The sequence below is a fragment of the Balaenoptera physalus genome (assembly GCF_965194825.1).
Source record: "Balaenoptera physalus genome assembly, chromosome: 5".
NCBI classification, from domain to species: domain Eukaryota; kingdom Metazoa; phylum Chordata; class Mammalia; order Artiodactyla; family Balaenopteridae; genus Balaenoptera; species Balaenoptera physalus.
In genome coordinates this window covers 64,412,702-64,434,037 of record NC_138884.1, presented here as the reverse complement: position 1 = coordinate 64,434,037, position 21,336 = coordinate 64,412,702, and the positions used below count along the sequence as shown (strand labels likewise).

The following is a 21,336-nucleotide window of genomic DNA, read 5'->3' as shown; positions in this document are numbered from 1 at the left end:
ATTAAGAACATCATTTCAGAATCCAGTTCCAGATCAGGAAAGGTTAAAAACTGAATGACAACAAATTTAGAAAACTAATAAAAAGGAACATATACAGAAAATAAAGCTGATATATGAAACAGCTGGTAACGTGAAGAGAGATGACTTAGAACTGAGGAGATATATGTCATAAGCAGGGAAACAACTAGAAAAGAGGTGACTACTGTAGAAAATTTTGCATATTTACATGTACAGGAATAGTATTCTGAAGGTGGGCATTTTTAAATAAACACTGCAAAAAAACAGAATAATACTTCTGTCACTGTTGATAATATATTCCAGTGACCCACAGAAATGCTAAGGCTAAGATATGGGGGCTTTTTAGGAATAGGATAGATATAGTCCCTGTTCTCATGGAGCTTTCAGTCCAGACTCTAGAGTACAAGACAAATTCAGCAAGTAATTATATGTCTGAAAATGAAGAGTGCTATTAGAGCAAATATAGGAACATACTGGGTTGAGGGATAATTATCAAGGAAAGTGATATTTAAACTGAGTACAAAGCTTGGTAAGGAACCCAGAGTATATTTAGGAAAAATTGTCTAAGTAAAAGGAAGAGGGCTTCCCTGGTGGTGCAGTGGTTAAGAATCCGCCTGCCAATGCAGGGGAAACGGGTTCGAGCCCTGGTCCGGGAAGATCCCACATGCCACAGAGCAACTAAGCCCATGTGCCACAACTACTGAGCCTGCACTCTAGACCCCGTGAGCCACAACTACTGAAGCCTATGCACCTAGAGCCCATGCTCCACAACAAGAAGCCACAGCAGTGAGAAGCCCATGCACTACAACGAAGAGTAGCTCCCGCTCGCCACAACTAGAGAAAGCGCGTGCACAGCAACGAAGACCCAGTGCAGCCAAAAATTAATTAATTAATTAATTTTTTTTAAAAAAAGGAAGAGCATATTTAAAGGCCCACAGTTGTGAAAGTGGTCTGTTCATGGAACTGGAAAAATAAATAAAATAAATTACTCTAGCTTCGCTAAGGGGAGTAGCAGGAGCAATGGAGAGAAATAACAGATTTGAAAGCTACTTAGGAAGAAGTCAAAAGACTTACTGACTTTATATGGTTTGCTAGGTAAAGAAAACAGGAGCTAAAGATGAATCAGATTTCTTTCTTGAGCTAATAGATTTATTATGGCTCCATTTATGAAGATACTGAAAACGAGAGGAGGAAGAAGTTTGAAGGAATTTAGTTCCCAGCATGTTCAGCTTGAGAAGCCTGTGAGACAACAAAAGTAGAAGAGTTAATTTGCTCAATCCAGGTCATCAGTTTAGGCATTACAAGAGTATGTCAAGTGCTTGTGAACTAAAGGAAAATTATCTTCTGAGTAAAATATCTTTGGAATTAAATTATCTCAATATTTTTAGTCTTTGAAAACTGATGTGGTTGGCAGAATAATAGCCTCCCTAAAGATGCACCCACCCTAATCACAAAATCTGTGAAAATATTATCTTACATGGCAAGAGACTTTAGAGATATGATTAAGGTTATAAACCTTAAAATAGTGAGATTATCCTGGATTATCCAGGTTGGCCCAATCTAATGACATGTGTCCCCAAAAGCTGTGGTAAGAGGGAGAGAGATGGGATGATGGAAGAGAGGCAAGAGAAATTTGAAACAATAAAAAGGCTGGCATTGCGGGTTTTGAGGATATAAAAGGAGAACCATGATTTAAGGAACACAGGCGATTTCAAGAAGGCAGAAAAAGCAAGGAAACAGATCCTCTCCTAGAACCACCAAAAAGGAACAAAAAACCTTGTCAACACCTGGATTTTGCCCCAGTAAAATCCATTTCAGACTCCTGACTCACAGAATGGTAAGATAATAAATGTGTGTTGTTTTAAGCCACTAAGTATGTAGTAAGTTGTTATGAGAGCAAAAGAAAAGTAATACAGAATGCTATATTCACTAATGAACCTAGATAAGAAAATTTTAATATACATGGAAATTAGTGTACAACATATAGCAGGTACTCAATAAGTCTTTAACATTTATAATTTCAGAGAGTATCTTGCAAGTACACTTTCTTGATGTAATGTTTTTTCCTAAGAAATTACAGATAAATCAAAATTTTGTACCTTCAAATTTTGTGAATTCATATTCTACTTAAAGAACTAGTAAGAAAAATGCTTTCTTGTAATGTTAACTATCACCTTCAGTTTAGTCAGATTCTCCATGTTGTATTTCCTTAAAATGGACAACTGCTAACAAGAAACTGAAATAAGCAAAAAAATAAAGAATAATTCCAATAAAAAAGATGTGGTACACATCTGACATTTATAAGAGGAGCACAAAATAGGTCACTTTTCCTTCTATTCTAAGCAGAATTTTTCAAATATGCAAAGGCACATACAGGCAAAATTGAAGTCTGACAACTATTATTTCAGGTGATATAAAGTCTATGTTATAGACTATACAAAAAGAAAGCTAAAATAACTGAGTGGTAACTATATTAAAGTGAAACTTTTTATATTAAAAACTAGCTTAAATATTATGCTTTAATATACTCTCTCTTCCCTTTATATCCACAATAGAGTATAGTATATTTAGAACCTTCAGGCGCAAAACCATTTTTGGTCAAGAAAATTTCCCCATTAAATAACAGTTTTTCCATTTGAACATCAAAAACGTTTTCACTTATTTCAAAACTTCTTGACACAGCTGAGAAAATATGGGCTCTATGTTGGGACAGATCCTGGACCAATATTTAACTTCTTTTGAGTGTTATCTCCTACCATATAGGATTGTCGAGAAGGATTAAATTATATTATGCACACATAAAGTGCAATTACATTTGGTAAGTGTTTTCTATTCCATTAACTAGTCCGGAGAAAATTCTTTCTGTAAGAAATACCTTTTCTCTCTATTACTTAAAAAGTGATATACTTCAACACCATTTATGATAAAAACTCTCCAGAAAGTGGGCACAGAGGGAACATTCCTCAACATAACAAAGGCCATATATGACAAACCCACAGCCAACACCATACTCAACAGTGAAAAGCTGACAGCACTTCCTCTAAAATCAGGAACAAGACAAGGATGCCAATTCTCACCACTTTTATTCAACATAGTTTTGGAAGTCATAGCCACAGCAATCAGGAAACAAAAAGAAATAAAAGGAATCCAAATTGGAAAGAAAGAAAGAAAACTGTCACTGTCTGCAGATGACATGATACTATATATAGAAAATCCTAAAGATGCTACCAGAAAACTACTAGAGCTCATCAATGAATTCAGTAAAGTTGCAGGATACAAAATTAAAACACAAACCTGTTGCATTTCTATACATTAACAACAAAAGATCAGAAAGAGAAATTAAGGAAACAATCCCATTTACCATTGCATCAAAAAGAATAAAATACCTAGCAATAAACCACCTAAGGAGACAGAAGACCTGTACTCCAAAAACTATAAGATGCTGACGAAAGAAATCGAAGATGACACAAACAGATGGAAAGATATACCATGTTCTTGGATTGGAAGAATCAGTATTGTCAAAATGACTATCCTACCCAAGGCAATCTACAGAGTCAATGCAATCCCTATCAAATTACCAATGGCATTTTTCACAGAACCAGAACAAAAAATTTTATAATTTGTATGGAAACACAGAAGACCCCGAATAGCCAAAGCAATCTTGAGAAAGAAAAACAGAGCTGGAGGAATCAGGCTCCTTGACTTCAGACTATACTACAAAGCTACAGTAATCAAAACAGTATGGTACTGGAACAAAAACAGACATACAGATAAATGGAACAAGACAAAAATCCCAGAAATAAACCCACGCACCTATGGTCAATTAATTTTACAAAGAAGGCAAGAATATACAATAGAGAAAAGACAATCTCTTCAATAAGTGGTGCTGGGAAAACTCGTCAGCCACAGATAGAGAATGTTCTAATTTCATTCTTTTAACACTATACACAAAAATAAACTCAAAAGAGATTACAGACCTAAATGTAAGACTGGATACTATGAAACTCCTAGAGGAAAACATAGGCAGGCACTCTTTGACATAAATCATAGCAATATCTTTTTGGATCCACCTCCTAGAGTAATGAAAATAAAAACAAAAATAAACAAATAGGACCTAATTAAACTTAAAAGCTTTTGCACAGTAAAGGAAACCATAAACAAAACAAAAAGACAACCCACAGAATGGAAGAAAATATTTCCCCATTGGAAATATTTGGTTGGAAACGAAGCAACCAACAAGAGATTAATCTCCAAAATATACAAACACTTCATGAAGCTCAGTATCAAAAAAACAAACAACTTCAATCAAAAAATGGGCAGAAGATCTAAACAGACGTTTCTCCAAGGAAGACATACAGATGGCCAAGAGGCACATGAAAAGATGTTCAACACTGTTAATTATCAGAGAAATGCAAATCAAAACTACAATGAGGTATCACCTCACACCAGTGTGAATGGCCATCATCAAAAAGTCTACAAATAGCAAATGCTGGAGAGGGTGTGGAGGAAAAGGAACCCTCCTATCCTGTTGGTGGGAATGTAAATTGGTGCAGCCACTGTGGAGTACAGTATGGAAGTTCCTTAAAAAACTAAAGACAGCAATAATACTCCAATAAAGATGTTAAAAAAAAAAAAAAAACTAAAGATAGTGTTACCATATGATCTGCAATCCCACTCTTGGGCATATATCCAGAGAAAACTGTAATTGGAAAAGATACATGCACCCCAGTGTTCACTGCAGCACTATTTACTATAGCCAAGACATGGAAGCAACCTAAATGTCCATCCACAGATGAATGGATAAAGAAGGTGTGATGTATAAATATGCGTGTGTGTGTGTATTATATATATATATACATATATATATATATATATACACAACACACACACACACATATACATACACACATACACTATGGAATATTACTCAGCCATAAAAAAAGAATGAAATAATGCCATTTGCAGCAACATGGATGGACCTAGAGATTATCATACTAAGCAAAGTAAGCCAGACAAAGACAAATATCATATAACATCCCTTATACGTGGATCTACAAAAAAAAAAAAAAAAGATACAAATGAACTTATTTTCAAAACAGAAATAGACTCACAGACATACAAAACAAACTTATGGTTATCAAAGGGGAAAGGTGGGGGGAAGGGTGGATAAATTAGGAGTTTGGAATTAACATATACACACTACTATATATGAAATAGATAACCAACAAGTACCTATTATATAGCACAGGGAACTATACTCAATATTTTGTAATATTTTGTAATAACCTATAAGGGAAAAGAACATGAAAAAGAATATATATGTGTGTGTGTGTGCATGTATAACTGATTCACTTTGCTGTACACCTGAAACACGACTATACTTCAATAAAAAAAAGTGATACAAAAAGCACAAATTGATCTTTTCTTCATGATAATGTCACCATTAAAAATCTTAATCACTATATACAGTGATGACATAAGGAGAATGGCCATATTTCAGGTTTGACGGGACAATCCCAGTTTATGCTTACTGTCCTGACCTCCTCTCCCATTCTCAAATGTCCCAGTTTGTATAATAAATAAATAATGAGTAAATAATGGAATAGAAGAGTATTAATTTTTATCTACAAGAACTAGCCCCACTAGCTTAATTTTTTCCCAATTTATATTTTAATAAGCCTCAAGAATATATGATGCTGTCTTATTTGTGTTCTGGTAACTACCTGGTTTACTAAGCCTTTACCTTTTACTTTTCCCTTTATATATGCTGCCATTTTAGAAGCTACACAAAAGTCAAGTGACCTGGAGTTGACCTGGAGTTGAATTATATGTAAAATAAAGAGATTCTAGAAAAGAGTTTGTAGGCTTTTGAGGCCCTGTATACATTTAAGTTTACTTTGCCTACTTCCCAAAGCTAAATAGGAGTATCACAAAAACACAAAGTGGTAGAATAATATTCTACCACTTTACATTACATATAAATACTCACATTATAAGTATTTATACATATAAATTAAATATAAACACTTACCCAGAGGTAGCAACTGTTTTTTGGAAGTGTGAACACTTATCTCTTCACCCTCATCCATATTTCGGTCTGAATTTCTTTGTAACCTGTCTTGGGCAATATGTGATATATTTATATTTTTACCTTTAGATTGTTCCATGTCAACTTCTTCTTCAACTACACTGGCCTTAAATTTTGTTCCCCGTTTTTGTTTTATAGTCCTTTTGTTTCCAGATGACTTTTTTGCATTCTCAGAATACATTTCATATTTTGAAGATTTACAATTATTTTCCATTTCATCTGTCAAAGCACAACTCCCACCCAGTATTTTTTGTTCAGAGGACTGAGATTTCTCTACTGGGTGAGCTTTGCCAGGATGTTTGTCACTTTTCAAACTTGTAGATGATACACTGTCATGTTTTTCTCTGGACTTCTTCCTTTGAAGGAGTACAGTGCTCTCATTAGGAGATACTGTGCATTGTTTCAGAGGCCCAGTCTTTCTTGGTATAGTAATCCATGGTTGATTGGCGAAACTTTTATCTGATTCATCAATTATAAATTCATCTTCTAATAACTTCATATTATTTGCAGGAGATAAATGAGGTGGAGCAGTTGCTATATGCCTAACAACAGAACTAAAACAGAATGTTACAATAAATAACAGCTCAAAAAGTAAAGCTTTTACCTTTGCTTTAAATAGCAGTTCACATGTCTCCTCAATTTTTCCTTCTCCATTAAAATCCTTCCTGGGACTTCCCCGGTGGTCCAGTGGTTAAGAATCCGCCTTTCAACGCAGGGGATGTGGGTTCGGTCCCTGGTTGGGAAACTAAGATCTCACATGCCATGGGGCAACTAAGCCTGCATGCCACAACTACTGAGCCCATGTGCTGCAACTACTGAGCCCGCACGCCACAACTAGAGAGAAGCCCATGCACCACAATGAAGAGCCCGCGCGCCACAACAAATGATCCCGTGTGCCGCAACTAAGACCCAACTCAGCTAAATATAAATAAGTAAATAAATATATTTTTTAAAAACCCTTCCCTCCTTTTACATTTCTATAATATCTGAGCATACTCATTTATTACACTAATGGGATCATAGAAATTTAGAGCTGGAAGGAATCTCTACTGCATCAACTAATTTGATGTTCCCCCATTCATTACATACATTAAACAGATAAAACCCAGAGATGTATAAATACAGCCCAGATACATTGACTTACAGTACAAAAATGCATGCCATTATTATATATAATGTTATATTAAATTTTGTTTATATAGATGTCTCTTGGGGCCTGAATCTCTTAACATCCAAAACAAGATTATTTCTGAGATACCTTCTAGTCTAATAGTCTAAGAAAATGCTACAAAATTACAGACTAAATTATATTATGTAAAAATTCACTCCAAGTTGGATAATTCACACATTTTCATATGTGTTTTAATACTGTAATCAGAGTATAGAAATAAATGAAGTGTATCTAAAAAGGTAAGCACACTGGGATTACACAGCATCTCTTCCAATTAGTTGGAAAAGTTTTCTAAAGAAGGATGGAATTATTCAAAAGATGGTAATCTGATGGAGTCATTTTGCATTTCCCTCCTTTTTATGACAACAGCCTTGAGCAAACCACATATTGGAGTGAATATGCAAAAATAAACACCTAGGGTAAACATCCAAATTCCAAAGCCAGCATATACACTCCTGTTTCTGCCTTTTTCACTTGAGTAAGGATGCTTAACTATTTTTATACACAGTAGAAGAAAAGGAAGAATGGAAAAACTGGATTATCATGTCTAGTTTTTTTCTCATTTTTAAGATATAAAAAAAGATTATAAAATGAAAATGCCTTCTCTACTTCTCTAATCTCAAACCCCTGATAAATCTTATAATGTAAAAAATATATACACATATATGCTAAGAAATATACTGTCTTCTAATAGGTAGAGTCTTACAAGTATATATAATTAGAAAACTCTAGAAAATCTAATAAAAAAGCAAAGTCAATATAAATAGACCACATAATATATAAATAGAAGACCATGTTTAAACAGAAATATTATTTTTCAGCACTTAAAGAAAAAGCCAATCTGATATAAATATGTTTAATTTGCTTTATTGTATGTTATCTGTAATATCTATTAATTCTATATATTAAAGAAGTAATGCTAAGTATTTAAAAATAAAGCCTTCCCAAACCGCCAACAAGAACTCTCTAAATCTACTCCTCTATTCAAGAGACTTCCATAACTTCAAGGTTATTCAAACCAAAGATATCCTTAGGAAACAACTTTGATACTTACTATAGATCAAATGTTTATATTCTTCAAAAATTCATAAATTGAAACCTAATCCCCAATGTGATGGTATTTGAGGGTGGGGACTTTAAGAAGTGATTAGGTCATTAGGGTGGAATGGCTCATGAATGAATTAGTATCTTTATAAAAGAGACCCCAGAAAGTCCCCTCACTACCTTCTACCATTTGAGGTTATAGCAATAAGATAGACATACATGAACCAGGAAGCAAGTCTCACCAGACAGTGAATCTACCTGAGCCATGATCTTGGACTTCCCAGCCTCCAGCACTGTAAAATGTAAGTTTCTGTTGTTTGTAAGCCACCCAGACTGTGATGGTCTGTTTAGCAGCCCAAATGGACTAAGACAACACTTTGAGACTAGAGAAAGATGACTTCTGGCTAGGTGGAAAAAATCAAGACTCTGTGGCATTTGAGTTGGATCTTGAAGAATGGATATGATTTGGTCATGAGGAAATACAAGAAAGACAATCATAAGGAAGAGCATAAGCAAAGAAAAGGAGCAGGAAAGCACAAGTAATAGTGAGTAGTTACATCTGGCTACATCAATTAAACATACACTTTACTCACTAGTTTATCAAAAAAAAAAAAACCCAGCACATTAAAAAATACTTAATTACTTTTTTGGACATAGATATAATTAGCCCCTAAGTGTAACATATTTCTATCAGATTATGGGGACAACAGCCATACAAGGGATAAAAGATGCCACATATATATATGTATATATATACTGTATATATATATACACACACACACAGAAAGGCGAGGGGAGAGGGAGGAAGACTGGAGGGGTGGGGGGAGGGAGGAGTCAACTATGGAACACAGACTGAACCAAAGAGGAATTTCATTCATTCAATATGTTTTTTATAAAACCTTCCTAATATATTCACTAGCATTCTGATAGATCTCACAGAAAATACAAAAGAAACTAAACTCCTGGAAAGAAGGGCTTATGTCTTAACCTACTAAGAAAGATATATAAAATAGCTAAACTATAATACAAGGCAAGAAACTATTTTAAAAAACACTGGAGTGGGACTTGGAAAAAATCAGAAGCCTACCATGGACCTTAGAAGAAAATATAAATTGGCATACGACAAGGGGAAAAGGTGTGCCAAAGCCAGGACAACTACAAATATGTATGACAAGTTAGTAGAAACAGTTCACTAGTGACAGTGAAGGCCTTAAATACCAGCTGACAAATCTCAAGTTTATTCTATAGACCAGTGGTTCTCAACCCTATCTGCTATTAATTCTAGTTAACTCTAATGTGCAGCCAGTTCAGAATCACTGTATGGATATTGTAGAACCACTGAAGGTTTTTAAGTAGGCAAGAACAGATTAAAACTTATTTTAGGACTATCCTTTTACTAACACAATCAAAAGAAATAGAACAAATATTTAAAACACTTAATATTGAAATACAGGCACCCTGACATAATTTTATTTCTAAATACGGTCTTTATTCTTTGATCTCATACATACTAGAAAGTGCTGATGAACAGAAGCAATGAAAGCTGAATAAACTTTTCTTTCACATCTAATTCAATATCCCTTAAATGATGGCTTTGGGATTAATTTACTGGTAAGAAACTACTCTCTCCTTATGGGTTAGACATAATTTCAATTAAAAATTGTGTCAATTAAGATTAACTTCTAGTTAAATATCATTAAGAATCCTTAGATACTATTCAAAGAATGTGAAAGAAAAATGTGGACCATTTCTTAATAACTCACCTGGATTCACTTTTTCTTTTTACAGTTTCTAAAAACAATGTTGAAAAACTCTTTCTAGCTTGTGGGTGATCTTCACATTCTGAATCTTGTATTCTTTTTTGAGATGTTCCTAACTGTTTCCTCTCTTGTGGTCCTTCTGATACTTTATCCTCTATTTCTGATACTTTATTCGTTACTTCTACTTTCTTCAAATCATCTTTATCTTCAAAGTTTAACCTAAAAGGTTAAAAGGAAGACATGATGAATGTTCCCACCATTTGTTGAGTTATGAGTATTCCTGAACTCCCTTACAGTGACAATACAACTGCTTACAAAATTTTCCAGTGGGCCTTTATTTAAAATTTATAAATGCTGATGTGTTTCTCTTACACAAAATACACAAGGCAAATTGCTCAGAAAAATTAAATTTTATATTTGTTGATAGAAAAAAATGAGAGAAAAAGAATGGCTAAATCATATAACAAGGAAATGTGTAGCTTAGAACACTAGTTCTCAAACATTTAATATGAATTTGAATCATCTGGAGAATCTTATTAAAATGTAGATTCTGATTCAGTAGGTCTAGCATAGGGTTTGAGATTCTATATTTCTAACAGGCTTCCAGATAATGCCACTGCTCTCGATCCTGAGCTGCAGAGCACACTGTGAATAGCAAAATCTTAGAAGGTACTTAACTCCTCAGCTCCAAGAACCACACAAGACCCTAGAAAGATATTACACTCATGGCAGAGGTTCCCAATAGCAAAGGACCTTGAACAATCTGTTTTGCTTCTTAAAGGCCAAAGGGAAAGCCCCAAGAAATGGATGTGGGTTTACCACAACTCATCCTCAACAAAACTTACTCTTTGCTACCCTCAGATGACCTGATATATACCTACCCTTATAATTAGAAATAACATAGAGAAAATACAAATTGTTTCTCTTAGGAAGTTATAGAAAACTTATTATAAGGAAAAAAAACACATCCTGTGATAAACCATAAAGGAAAAGAATATGAAAAAGAATGTATATATGTATAACTGAGACACTATGCTGTACAGCAGTAATTAACACAACATTGTAATTCAACTATACTTCAATTAAAAAAATTTGTTTAAAAAGAGAAAGATCTGAATATAACAAAATATTCACATATGTCAAATCTGAATACGTGAGTGCCTATTGTGTTATCTTCTGTATGTCTACAGTATTTTAAAATATAAATCTTAAAGAAAAGAAAAAAGAAAAAAACATGCTTTTCCATAGACCATAGAAAAGTTTACCCCCAAACTTCTCTGAAGAACACTTTAAGGCCTTCCATATTAAATATAAACTGAATGTATACTGAATGCATGTTATGTTTTTCTCAAAACATGTTAATATTCCTCAATACTTACTATAAAATACCTAAAAGACTAAATTACCCACTTTTTAACATAAAAGATAAAATAGCTATAGTAAGATTAATATCTTTTAAATAAACAAAAATTCACCTTTTTTTGGTTTTATGAGAAATCTCTGTACTTGAAGGCAGCATATTTACTGAATTTTCAGAAGTATAGGTTTCTCTCTTTTGGGCAACAGATGGAATAGTCTTTTGCAATGAAGATGCTTTTGCATCCAGAAGATCAGAAGGTAAGCCAATAGATAAGTAAAATTCCTCATCAGCTTCATTGTGATGATCTTTTAGTTTTTTACTTGACATTTTTCTCGAGTCAGATGTATTGTTAGAATGAACGTCAGGTGCCAAAATTTTCTGATGAACCTCATGGGCCTGAACTAGAAGAAAATTACATGAAGATATTAAAAACTCTTTAAATAATAATACTAGAACGAAATGTGCTTTTTAAAATTCAGCAACAATTTAATTAGAAAGTTTCCAGAAGACTCACAGGTCATTAAGTTTATAATCAAAGATCCAGGATTAAAATATACAAGTACTTTAAGAGTTCTAATTTATGAAATTAATAAACTGAAAGGTGTATTTGGTCCATGCTCCACAGTTCTAAAATGAATAAAATCCTCAAACAGAAAATTCACAGTTTTATTGATATAGTAAATTTATTCAAGATTTGAATATAGTCAAACTCAGAGAAGGAGAGATTTGAATAATGGTTGCCAGGGACTAGGAGAAGGGAGAAATTCGGAGTTGTTAATTAACAGGTATAAAGTTTCAGTTATACAAGATAAATAAGTTTTAGAGATCTAGAGTACAACATTGTGCCTATACATAACAATACTCTATTGTACACTTAAAAATCTGTTGAGAGGGAAGATCTCATGTAAAAATGTTCTTACTGGGACTTCCCAGGTGGTGCAGTGGTTAAGAGTCCACCTGCCAATGCAGAGGACACGGGTTCGAGCCCTGGTCTAGGAAGATCCCACATGCCGCAGAGCAACTAAGCCCATGCACCACAACTAGAGCCCACAAGCCACAACTACTGAGGCCATGTGCCACAACTCCTGAGCCCACGTGCTGCAACTACTGAAGCCCGTGAGCTCTAAGGCCCATGCGCCACAACTACTGAGCCCACATGCTGCAACTACTGAAGCCCACGTGCCTAGAGCCCATGCTCTGCAACAAGAGAAGCCACCGCAATGAGAACACTGCAACGAAGAGTAGCCCCCGCCTGCCGCAACTAGAGAAAGCCCGTGCACAGCAACAAAGACCCAATGCAGCCAAAAATAAATAAAATTTTAAAAAATAAATAAATAAAGTAAAATGTTCTTAGCACAATAAAGTAAAAATTCTTTTAAAGATTTAAATAAATCTTTACATAGCTAAAATAAGTAACAGGTAATCCTAGAGAAATTATGAGATTCAATCTTTAGGTTAAGAGTTGGGTAAACTAGGGCAGCTAGATGAGCACACTTTTATACATATACATACACATATACATATAGAACAGATACATATATAGATATATAAAATATATGTATATATAGGGAGAATATTTATATACACATACATCTTTATATCTATACAAAGAGAATATATATCATACATATTTGTCTTTATATCTATATAAAGAGAAATATATATTCTTTTAACCCTTGACCTTTAAATATCAAAGAAAAAGTAGAATGGCTGGGTAGTAATCATACTGATTCATACTCTCAAAAAGAAAAGATTAAAAATTTAAAATAAGTCAAAATGGGCTTTTGGTTCTGGAACAAAATTACATAGACTCACTTTTTCCTGCTTCTCCCTTTAAGTACAACTTAAACAAACAATAATAACAGAACTCTGAAAGCTGGAAGAAGGTATATTTGCTAGGAACCTCAAACCTTAAGCAACAACGGATAATGTGGTGAATCCCCTGTAGCATCAGATAATGAAACAAACCAAAATACCACTGCTAGAACTCTAAACACTTAAATGTCATTGGAAATAAACTCCACAAAAATAGGCAAGAGCCTTCACATTAAACCAAAACAGGGCAACTATAACAAAAGACTGAAATACAATGAAGAGTCCCTTAACATAATAACCAAAATGTTGAGGATACAATCAAAATGACTCATCATAATAAAAATTTTAAAAAAAGAAAAAACACAATCTGAAGAAGAAAATACGATCAATGGATGCAAATGGACAAGATGAATCAGATGCTGGAATTATTTAACAAGAATTTATTTAAAGCAACCACCATAAAAATGTCTTAACGTTCAATTATAAATTCTCTTGAAACAAATGAAAAGACAGAAACTCAAAGAAATAGGAGTTACAAAAAGAGACCCAGCATTTGGATCTTAGCCATTATAGTTGTGTAGTGGTATCTAACTGTTGTTTTAATTTAAAATTCCCTAATGACGATAACGATGAACAAATCAAAACCACAATGAGATACTACTTCATACCCATTAGTATGGGAAGGGAGGGAGGGAGGGAGGGAGAAAATAACAAGTTAACAAGTGTTGGTGAGGATATAGAAAAACTGGAACCCTTGCGCACAGCTGGTGGGAATGTAAAATGATGCAGCCACTATGGAAGATAGCTTGGTCATTCCTCAAGAAATTAAAAATGCAATTACTATATGATCTAGTAATTCCTTTTTTGCCTATATATCCAAAAAGATTGAAAGCAGGGGCTGCAAGAGGTACTTGTACATCTGTGCTCACAGCAACATTATTCACAAAAGACAAAAGGTGGAAACCACCTAAATGTCCATCAATGGATAAATGGACAAAGCAAAATATTGTATACATACAGTGAAATATTATTCAGCTTTATAAAGGAAGGAAAACGTGACACACGCTACAAGCTGGCTGACACTTGAGGACATTATGCTAAGTGAAATAAGCCAGTTGCAAAAGGACAAAAACTGCACAATTCCACTCATATGAGGTATTTAGAGTAGTCAAATTCAAAAACAGAATGTAGAAGCGTGGTTACCAGAGGCTGGGGGGTAGAGGGAGATTGTTTAATGGGTTCAGTTTTGCAAGATGAATAAGTTCTGTGGATGGATGGTGGTGACAGTTGGACAACCTGACTGTCCTTAATGCCAAAGAACTGTACACTTGAAAATGTTTAAAATGGTAAATTTTATGTTATATTATTTTACCGTAATTTTTTTAAATCATTTTTTAAAAAGGAATAAAGAGCACAAACAGTGATGTATGTGTAAATATAAACACTGACTGATTAAAGCAAAAATAAAGTCTTATAGAGATAAAAGATACCAAAATACACAGCAGAATTACAATAGAGGATAACAGGAATAAAATATATGACAACAGTATGTCAGTTGGGAATTAGGGAGTTGTTCTAGTTACTCTGTCTGCATAATAAGTAACTCCATGCCTTGGCTGCATAAAACAACCATATATTATGTTCATGAATTCTGTGGGGCCGGAATTTGGCAGGGCACAGCAGGGATGACTTGTCTCTACTCCATGAAGTCTGGGGCCTGGAATGATTTGAAAACTTGCTTACTCGCATGTCTAACATCTGAGGCTGGCTGCAGGCCGAAGGAATATTGCTGTCTATGTATGTCTGCAAGTAGGCTAGTTTGGGCTTTCTCACAGCATGATGTCTGGGTTATAAGGTAGAGTATCCTAAGAGGGAAACAAGGAGAAAGGGAGGGAGCCAAGCAGAAGCCTTTTATGTCCTAACCTTGGAAGTCACACAGTATTACATATACCACATTCTATGATATATCATATGATACAATATATGATGTGATATGATATGATATATGATATGATATGATATGATATGTACAAACAACCTCACTTATGGGGGTGAGGAAAAATGCTGACCTAAGTAAGGTTAGAAATGAATGGAGTCTGTAAAACTAAAAGCTAAAGAAATTGTACATTACATTGTCATACTAAGTGAAGTAAGTCAGATAGACAAAGACAAATATTATATGATATCACTTATATGTGAAATCTGAAAAATAAAACAAAACAGAAACAGACTCACAGACACAGAAAACAAACTTATGGTTACTGAAGAGGCAGGAGGGTGAGGGATAAATTAGGAGTACGGGATTAACAGATATACATTACCATATATAAAATAGATAAACAACAAGGATTTATTGTATAGCACAGGGACTATATTCAATATCTTATAATAACCTATAATGGAAAAGAATCAAGAAAAAAGTATATGTATGTGTACATATATACATATTTATATAACCAAATCACTTTGCTGTACACCTGAAACTAACACAATATTGTAAATTAAGTACAATAAAGAAATTGTACATAAGCACTGTACTCCAGTAGATAAAATTGTTTTCCACGGGTTTAAGTCAACAATTCTGATACTGTTATACATGTATATAGGAATAAAAAGTTAAGTAGGTGGATGGTGAATGGTAAGTGCCAAGTTTCTTACACACAGAGTGGACGTTTACAGATAAGCAAGGCAAAGAAACAAGAGTAATCCATGTGGTAATAAATTACAGTTGGAAACATCAATATGAATTCATGTTTAACTTAATACAGATACAGTTACACAGAAAAATATTTATAGATATGTGTATATATACCGGTTACCATACACACATATATTTCCTTGCTCTGTCAGTTGAGACAGTCTTGAAGCATTAACACCCCAGGAGTAACAGCGCACCTAGCACCCAGATCTTGGTTCCTAATACCATTCTCCAGTAAAAGGAACCACTGGTTCTTTGGAGAAATGGCTGATTCTAGGGTAAGTTGAGCCTGGAGCATCCTGTAGTTCCAGAAGGTAAGGAAGTGTTCAAAAACAACAGCAATAACAACAAAGATGGGGTCCATCAAAGGGGCACAGGAGCCAGTGAAAGAGCTTTCTAATGGCCAAAGCTGGAACAGTTTGAGTAACAAATTTAATAAAATAGTACTGGATTATAAACCAAAGTATAAAATAAAGTTTCTACCTCAAAAACTAAAAAAAAGAGCAAAATAAACCCAAACCAAGGACAAGAATGGAAAAAATAGAGCAGAAATCAATGAAACTAAAAACAGGAAAACAACACAAAAACTTACTGAAACAAGAAGCTAGTTCTTTTAAAACAGTGAATAAAAATGATAATCCTGTAACAAAATTAACAAAGGCAAAAAGACAAGACACAAATCAACAATATCCAGAATAAAATGGTATATCACAACAGATCCTGCAGCCATTAAAAGGATAACAAAGTAATACTATGTACAACTTTATGCTGATAAACTCAACAACTTAGAAGAAATGGACCAATTCTTCAAAAACCATAAACAAAAATGTGCCAAGATAAAATAAATAACCTAAATAGTCCTATAACTATTAAAGAATTGAATTTGTAACTTAAAAGCTCTTGAAAAAGAAATGCCACAGACCAGATGATATCACTGGAGAATATTATACCAAAAAATCAGAGAATTAAAATCAATTTTACATAATCCCTTCTAGGAATTAGAAGGGGGAATAATTTCCAACTCATTTTATAAGGTTGGTGAGCATTACCTTGATATCAAAACCATACAAATACAGCATAAAAAAGAAAACTACAGATCACTATCTCTCATTAACTTAGATGCAAAAAATTCTCAAAATTTTAGCAAACTGCATCAAACAATGTATAAAAATTAGTAATACAACATAATTGACATTTATGGTCAACTGCACTCAACAACGGAATACTTGTTTTTCAAGTGCCCATGAAGCATGCATAAAGGCAGACAATATCTTGGGTCATAAAACAAATAAAACAAATCTTCACAAATTTAAAAGAACTAAAATGACATAGTGTATATATGCTATGCCATAAAGAAATCAAGACTAGAAATCACTAAGGGAAAGACAACAGGAAAGTCCAGAAGTATATTCATTTAGCATAATGTTTCTAAGGTTCTTTCATGTTGTAGCATGTATCAGAACTTCATTCCTTTTTTTGGTTGAATAATATTCCACTCTACACGTGTACCACATGTTGTTTGTCCATTCACTTGTTCATGGGACACTTTGGTTGTTTCCACCTTTTGGGTATTATGAATCATACTGCTATGAACATTGGGGTATAAGTATCTGTTTGAGTCCCTGTTTTCAATTCTTTTGAATATAAACCTAGGAGTAGAAATGCTACTTAATACCTAATTTTTTGAGGAACCACCAAACTGTTTTCCACTGGCTGCATAATACATGTGGGTTTCTATAAATTCCACATCCTCAACATGTTTTATTTTATTTAAAAAATAATAATATCCATCCTAATATGCATAAAGTGGTATCTCTGTGGGGTTTTGATTTGTATTTCTCTAATGACTAACAATGTTGAACAACTTTTCATGCAGTTGTTATCAGCTTGCCAGATGCATAGCAAGCCAAATCGCTCGCATTACCACCTGAGCCCCACCTCCTGTCAGATCATCGGTGGCATTAGATTCTCATAGGAGCACAAACCCTACTGTGAACTGCACATGCAAGGGATCTAGCCTGCATGCTCCTTATGAGAATCTAATGTGAGGTAGAACAGAGGTAGTGACTCTAGTGCTGGGGAGCAGATGCAAATACAGATTATCATTAGCAGAGAGGTCTGACTGCACAGAGACCATAATAAATCAATTGCTTGCAGACTCATATCAAAACCCTATTAGTGACTGGCAAGTGAAAGCAAGCTCAGGGCTCCCACTGATGCTGCATTATGGTGAGTTGTATAATTATTTCATTATATCTGACAATGTAATAATAACAGAAATAAAGTGCACAATGAATGTAATGCGCTTGAATCATACCAAAACCACCCGCCCCCCCCCGCCCCCGGTCCATGGTAAAATTGTCTTCCACAAAACCTCTCCATGGTACCAAAAAGGTTGGAGCCCACTGCCTTATGAGATATACTATATGCAATTATTTTCCCCCATTTTGTGGGTTATCCTTTCATGCTCTTGATAGTACCCTTCACACACTTTTGAAGGACATAAATATGTAAGACATATTTGTTCTTAAGTAGAAAACCTAAATGATGCAAAAATATGAATTTTCACAAAATTACTATACAAATTAAATGCAACTTTAGTTAAAATCACAACAAAATTTTATTGGAAACTGAACAAACAAAATTCATAGAAATTAAAAAGGTCTAAGAACAGCAGAATAGTGGCATGTATCAGAACTAGATATATAAATAGATACCTTTATATCAGCATATGCTATAAAACTACAATTAGTAAAAAACAGTATTGTGTTGACATTAAGAATAAACAAATAGACCAAAATTCAAAAGCATATTGAATGATATATGAGATTTAATACATGATAAAAGTAGCACATTCATATGAGAATGGATTATATAATTAATAAAAGGAACTAGCACAACTGACCATAAGGAAGAAAATAAAATTATAACATTATGCCACATTATACACCGAAGCACATTCCAGATGGATTAAAAATTTAAAATAAAAAGAAAAAAAGATGTTAAGATGAAAATCTAAGATATTACATATACCATTAGGATAAAACAGACCTTTTAACCAAAACAGGACACTCAAAAGCTATTTTAAAAAAAAACCACACACACATTTGACAATTAAAATAAAAAATGTTATCCATCATATAAGATACTATAACCAAAATCTGTAATAGTCTAGGGATCATTTGGAAAAATATCTGATAAATGACAGATAAATTACACAAATTACAGATAAACAGTTACAGATACTCAATTTAAAGATCTCTCATAAACTAGAAAAAACAAATGTGCAAAGGATATGAAAAGATAAAAAACGAATTTCAAATAGCCAGTAAACTTATGAAAAGGTGTTCAAACTCAGTGGTAATCACTAAAGTAACACTGAGATCATTTAATACTGATCAAATTGGCAAAAAGTTCAATAGAATAGTAAATACTCTATCAGGTGAAAGGCACTTTCTTACATTGCTGGTATAAAAGGAAATTGTAAAAGCCTCTTCTGAAAACATGTGCACACACACACACGTTTATATATGTGTTCATTCAGGAGCACCAATGAAGATATGGAAGGATTCAAGGCTACCTCAGCAGGATGAGGGGAGTAATGATTAGTAGCTTTTTCTTTTAAATCTTTGACTCACCTCAAATGAAGGACTTTTCTAATTTGAAAAATGCAAAAAAATTTAAAAACTGGCAGCACATATAAAATGACTGAAGGAAATGCAACAAAATGCAACAGAGAGAAAAAGAACACTGACCACATATATTCAAATATCAAATCATTATGCTGTATTCCTGAAACTAATATTATGTAAATTATACCTTAGTTAAAAAAAAAATGCTCAAGGAGTCCATGGAGGGGCACACATGGGAGGAAATTAAGGCTTCCTGCCAGCAACCAGACCCACATGAGTGTCAACTTGGAAATACATCCTTAGCCCCAGTCAAGCCTTCAGATGACTGCAACCCTGGCCATCATCTTGACTACCACCTCATGAGAGATTACAAGCCAGCACCACCTAACTAAGCTGCTTCTGAATTCCTGACCCATAGAAACTGTATGAGATAATAAATATTTTTTTTAAAAAAAGAAGAAAGAAAAGAAAAGAAAAGAAGAAAAATGTATTTGAAAACTCTTAAAGCTATGGTCCCTATAATAATTCTTAAGTTAATGTCTCTTACCACATCCTATTAACAACGCTCCTACCACTAAAACAAAAAACCATATAATAATCAGATAAAACTTATTATTCCACAAATCAAAACAACCATGAGGTACCACCTCACACCGGTCGGAATGGCCATCATTAAAAAGTCTACAAATAATAAATGCTGGAGAGGGTGTGGAGAAAGGGAACCCTCTTACACTGTTGGTAGGAATGTAAATTGGTGAAGCCACTATAGAAAACAGTATGAAGGTTCCTCAAAAAACTAAAAATAGAGTTGCCAAATGATCCAGCAATCCCACTCCTGGTCATATACCCAGACAAAAAGATAATTCGAAAAGATACATGCACCCCTATGTTCATAGCAGCACTATTTACAATAGCCAAGACACGGAAACAACCTAAATGTCCACTGTCGGATGAATGGATAAAGAAGATGTGCCACATATATACAATGGAATATTACTCAGCCATTAAGAAGAAAGAAGTAATGCCACTTGCAGCAACATGGATAGACCTAGAGATTATCAGACTAAGTGAAGTAAGTCAGAAAGACAAATACCATATATCACTTATATGTGGAATCTAAAATACAACACAAATGAACATATCTATGAAACAAAAATGAACTCACAGATATAAAGAACACACTTGTGGTTGCCGGGGGGCGGGGGGGTAGGGAAGGATTGGGAGCTTGGGATTAGCAGATGCAAACTATTATATATGGAACGGATAAACAACGAGGTCCTACTATATAGCACAGGGAACTATATTCAATATCCTATGATAAACCATAATGGAAAAGAATATATATGTATAACTGAGTCACTCTGCTGTGCAGCAGAAATTAAACACAACATTGTAAATCAACTATACTTCAATAAAATTTAAAAAAAAAAAACTTATTCATGTTTTGTTAAAAAAAAATACACTGACAGTGGACTTGAGAGGGACTCAAAAACAACTTCATCCATTTCACAATTCTGCCTAGGCTGACCCTGACCTTGTCACTCAAGCCGACATATGTGCTACCTTCAGCATTTCTAACTCTTTAAATATATGTAGGCAAATATCACCCATGGGGATGCTACCAACCTGATTTGTTGACAGCTTCACTTGGTTCCACAATTAACTGCCCAGGGGTTTCTTTCTTCCTTGAAGAAACTGTACCTGACTTTGGATGTGATTTCTGGCACTGAGTCTAAAAGAGATAAAACAT

The 21,336-nt window shown here is 34.1% G+C and overlaps 1 protein-coding gene across 5 annotated transcripts in view; it reads right to left on the bottom strand.

Moving 5' to 3' along the window:
• CENPC (centromere protein C) overlaps positions 1–21,336 on the bottom strand; it is an 89,012-nt gene that overhangs the window by 46,277 nt on the left and 21,399 nt on the right. For 4 of the 5 annotated variants that reach the window (XM_082463758.1, XM_082463762.1, XM_082463760.1 and 1 more), the window contains exons 5-8: positions 21,213–21,318; positions 11,557–11,842; positions 10,085–10,300; positions 6,050–6,660 (exon numbers count right to left, since the gene is read on the bottom strand). In XM_082463758.1, the coding sequence (XP_082319884.1) occupies positions 6,050–6,660; positions 10,085–10,300; positions 11,557–11,842; positions 21,213–21,318 (1,219 nt within the window). The remainder of the gene's footprint in view (positions 1–6,049; positions 6,661–10,084; positions 10,301–11,556; positions 11,843–21,212; positions 21,319–21,336) is intronic. The other variant, XM_082463761.1, reaches the window with a different exon arrangement.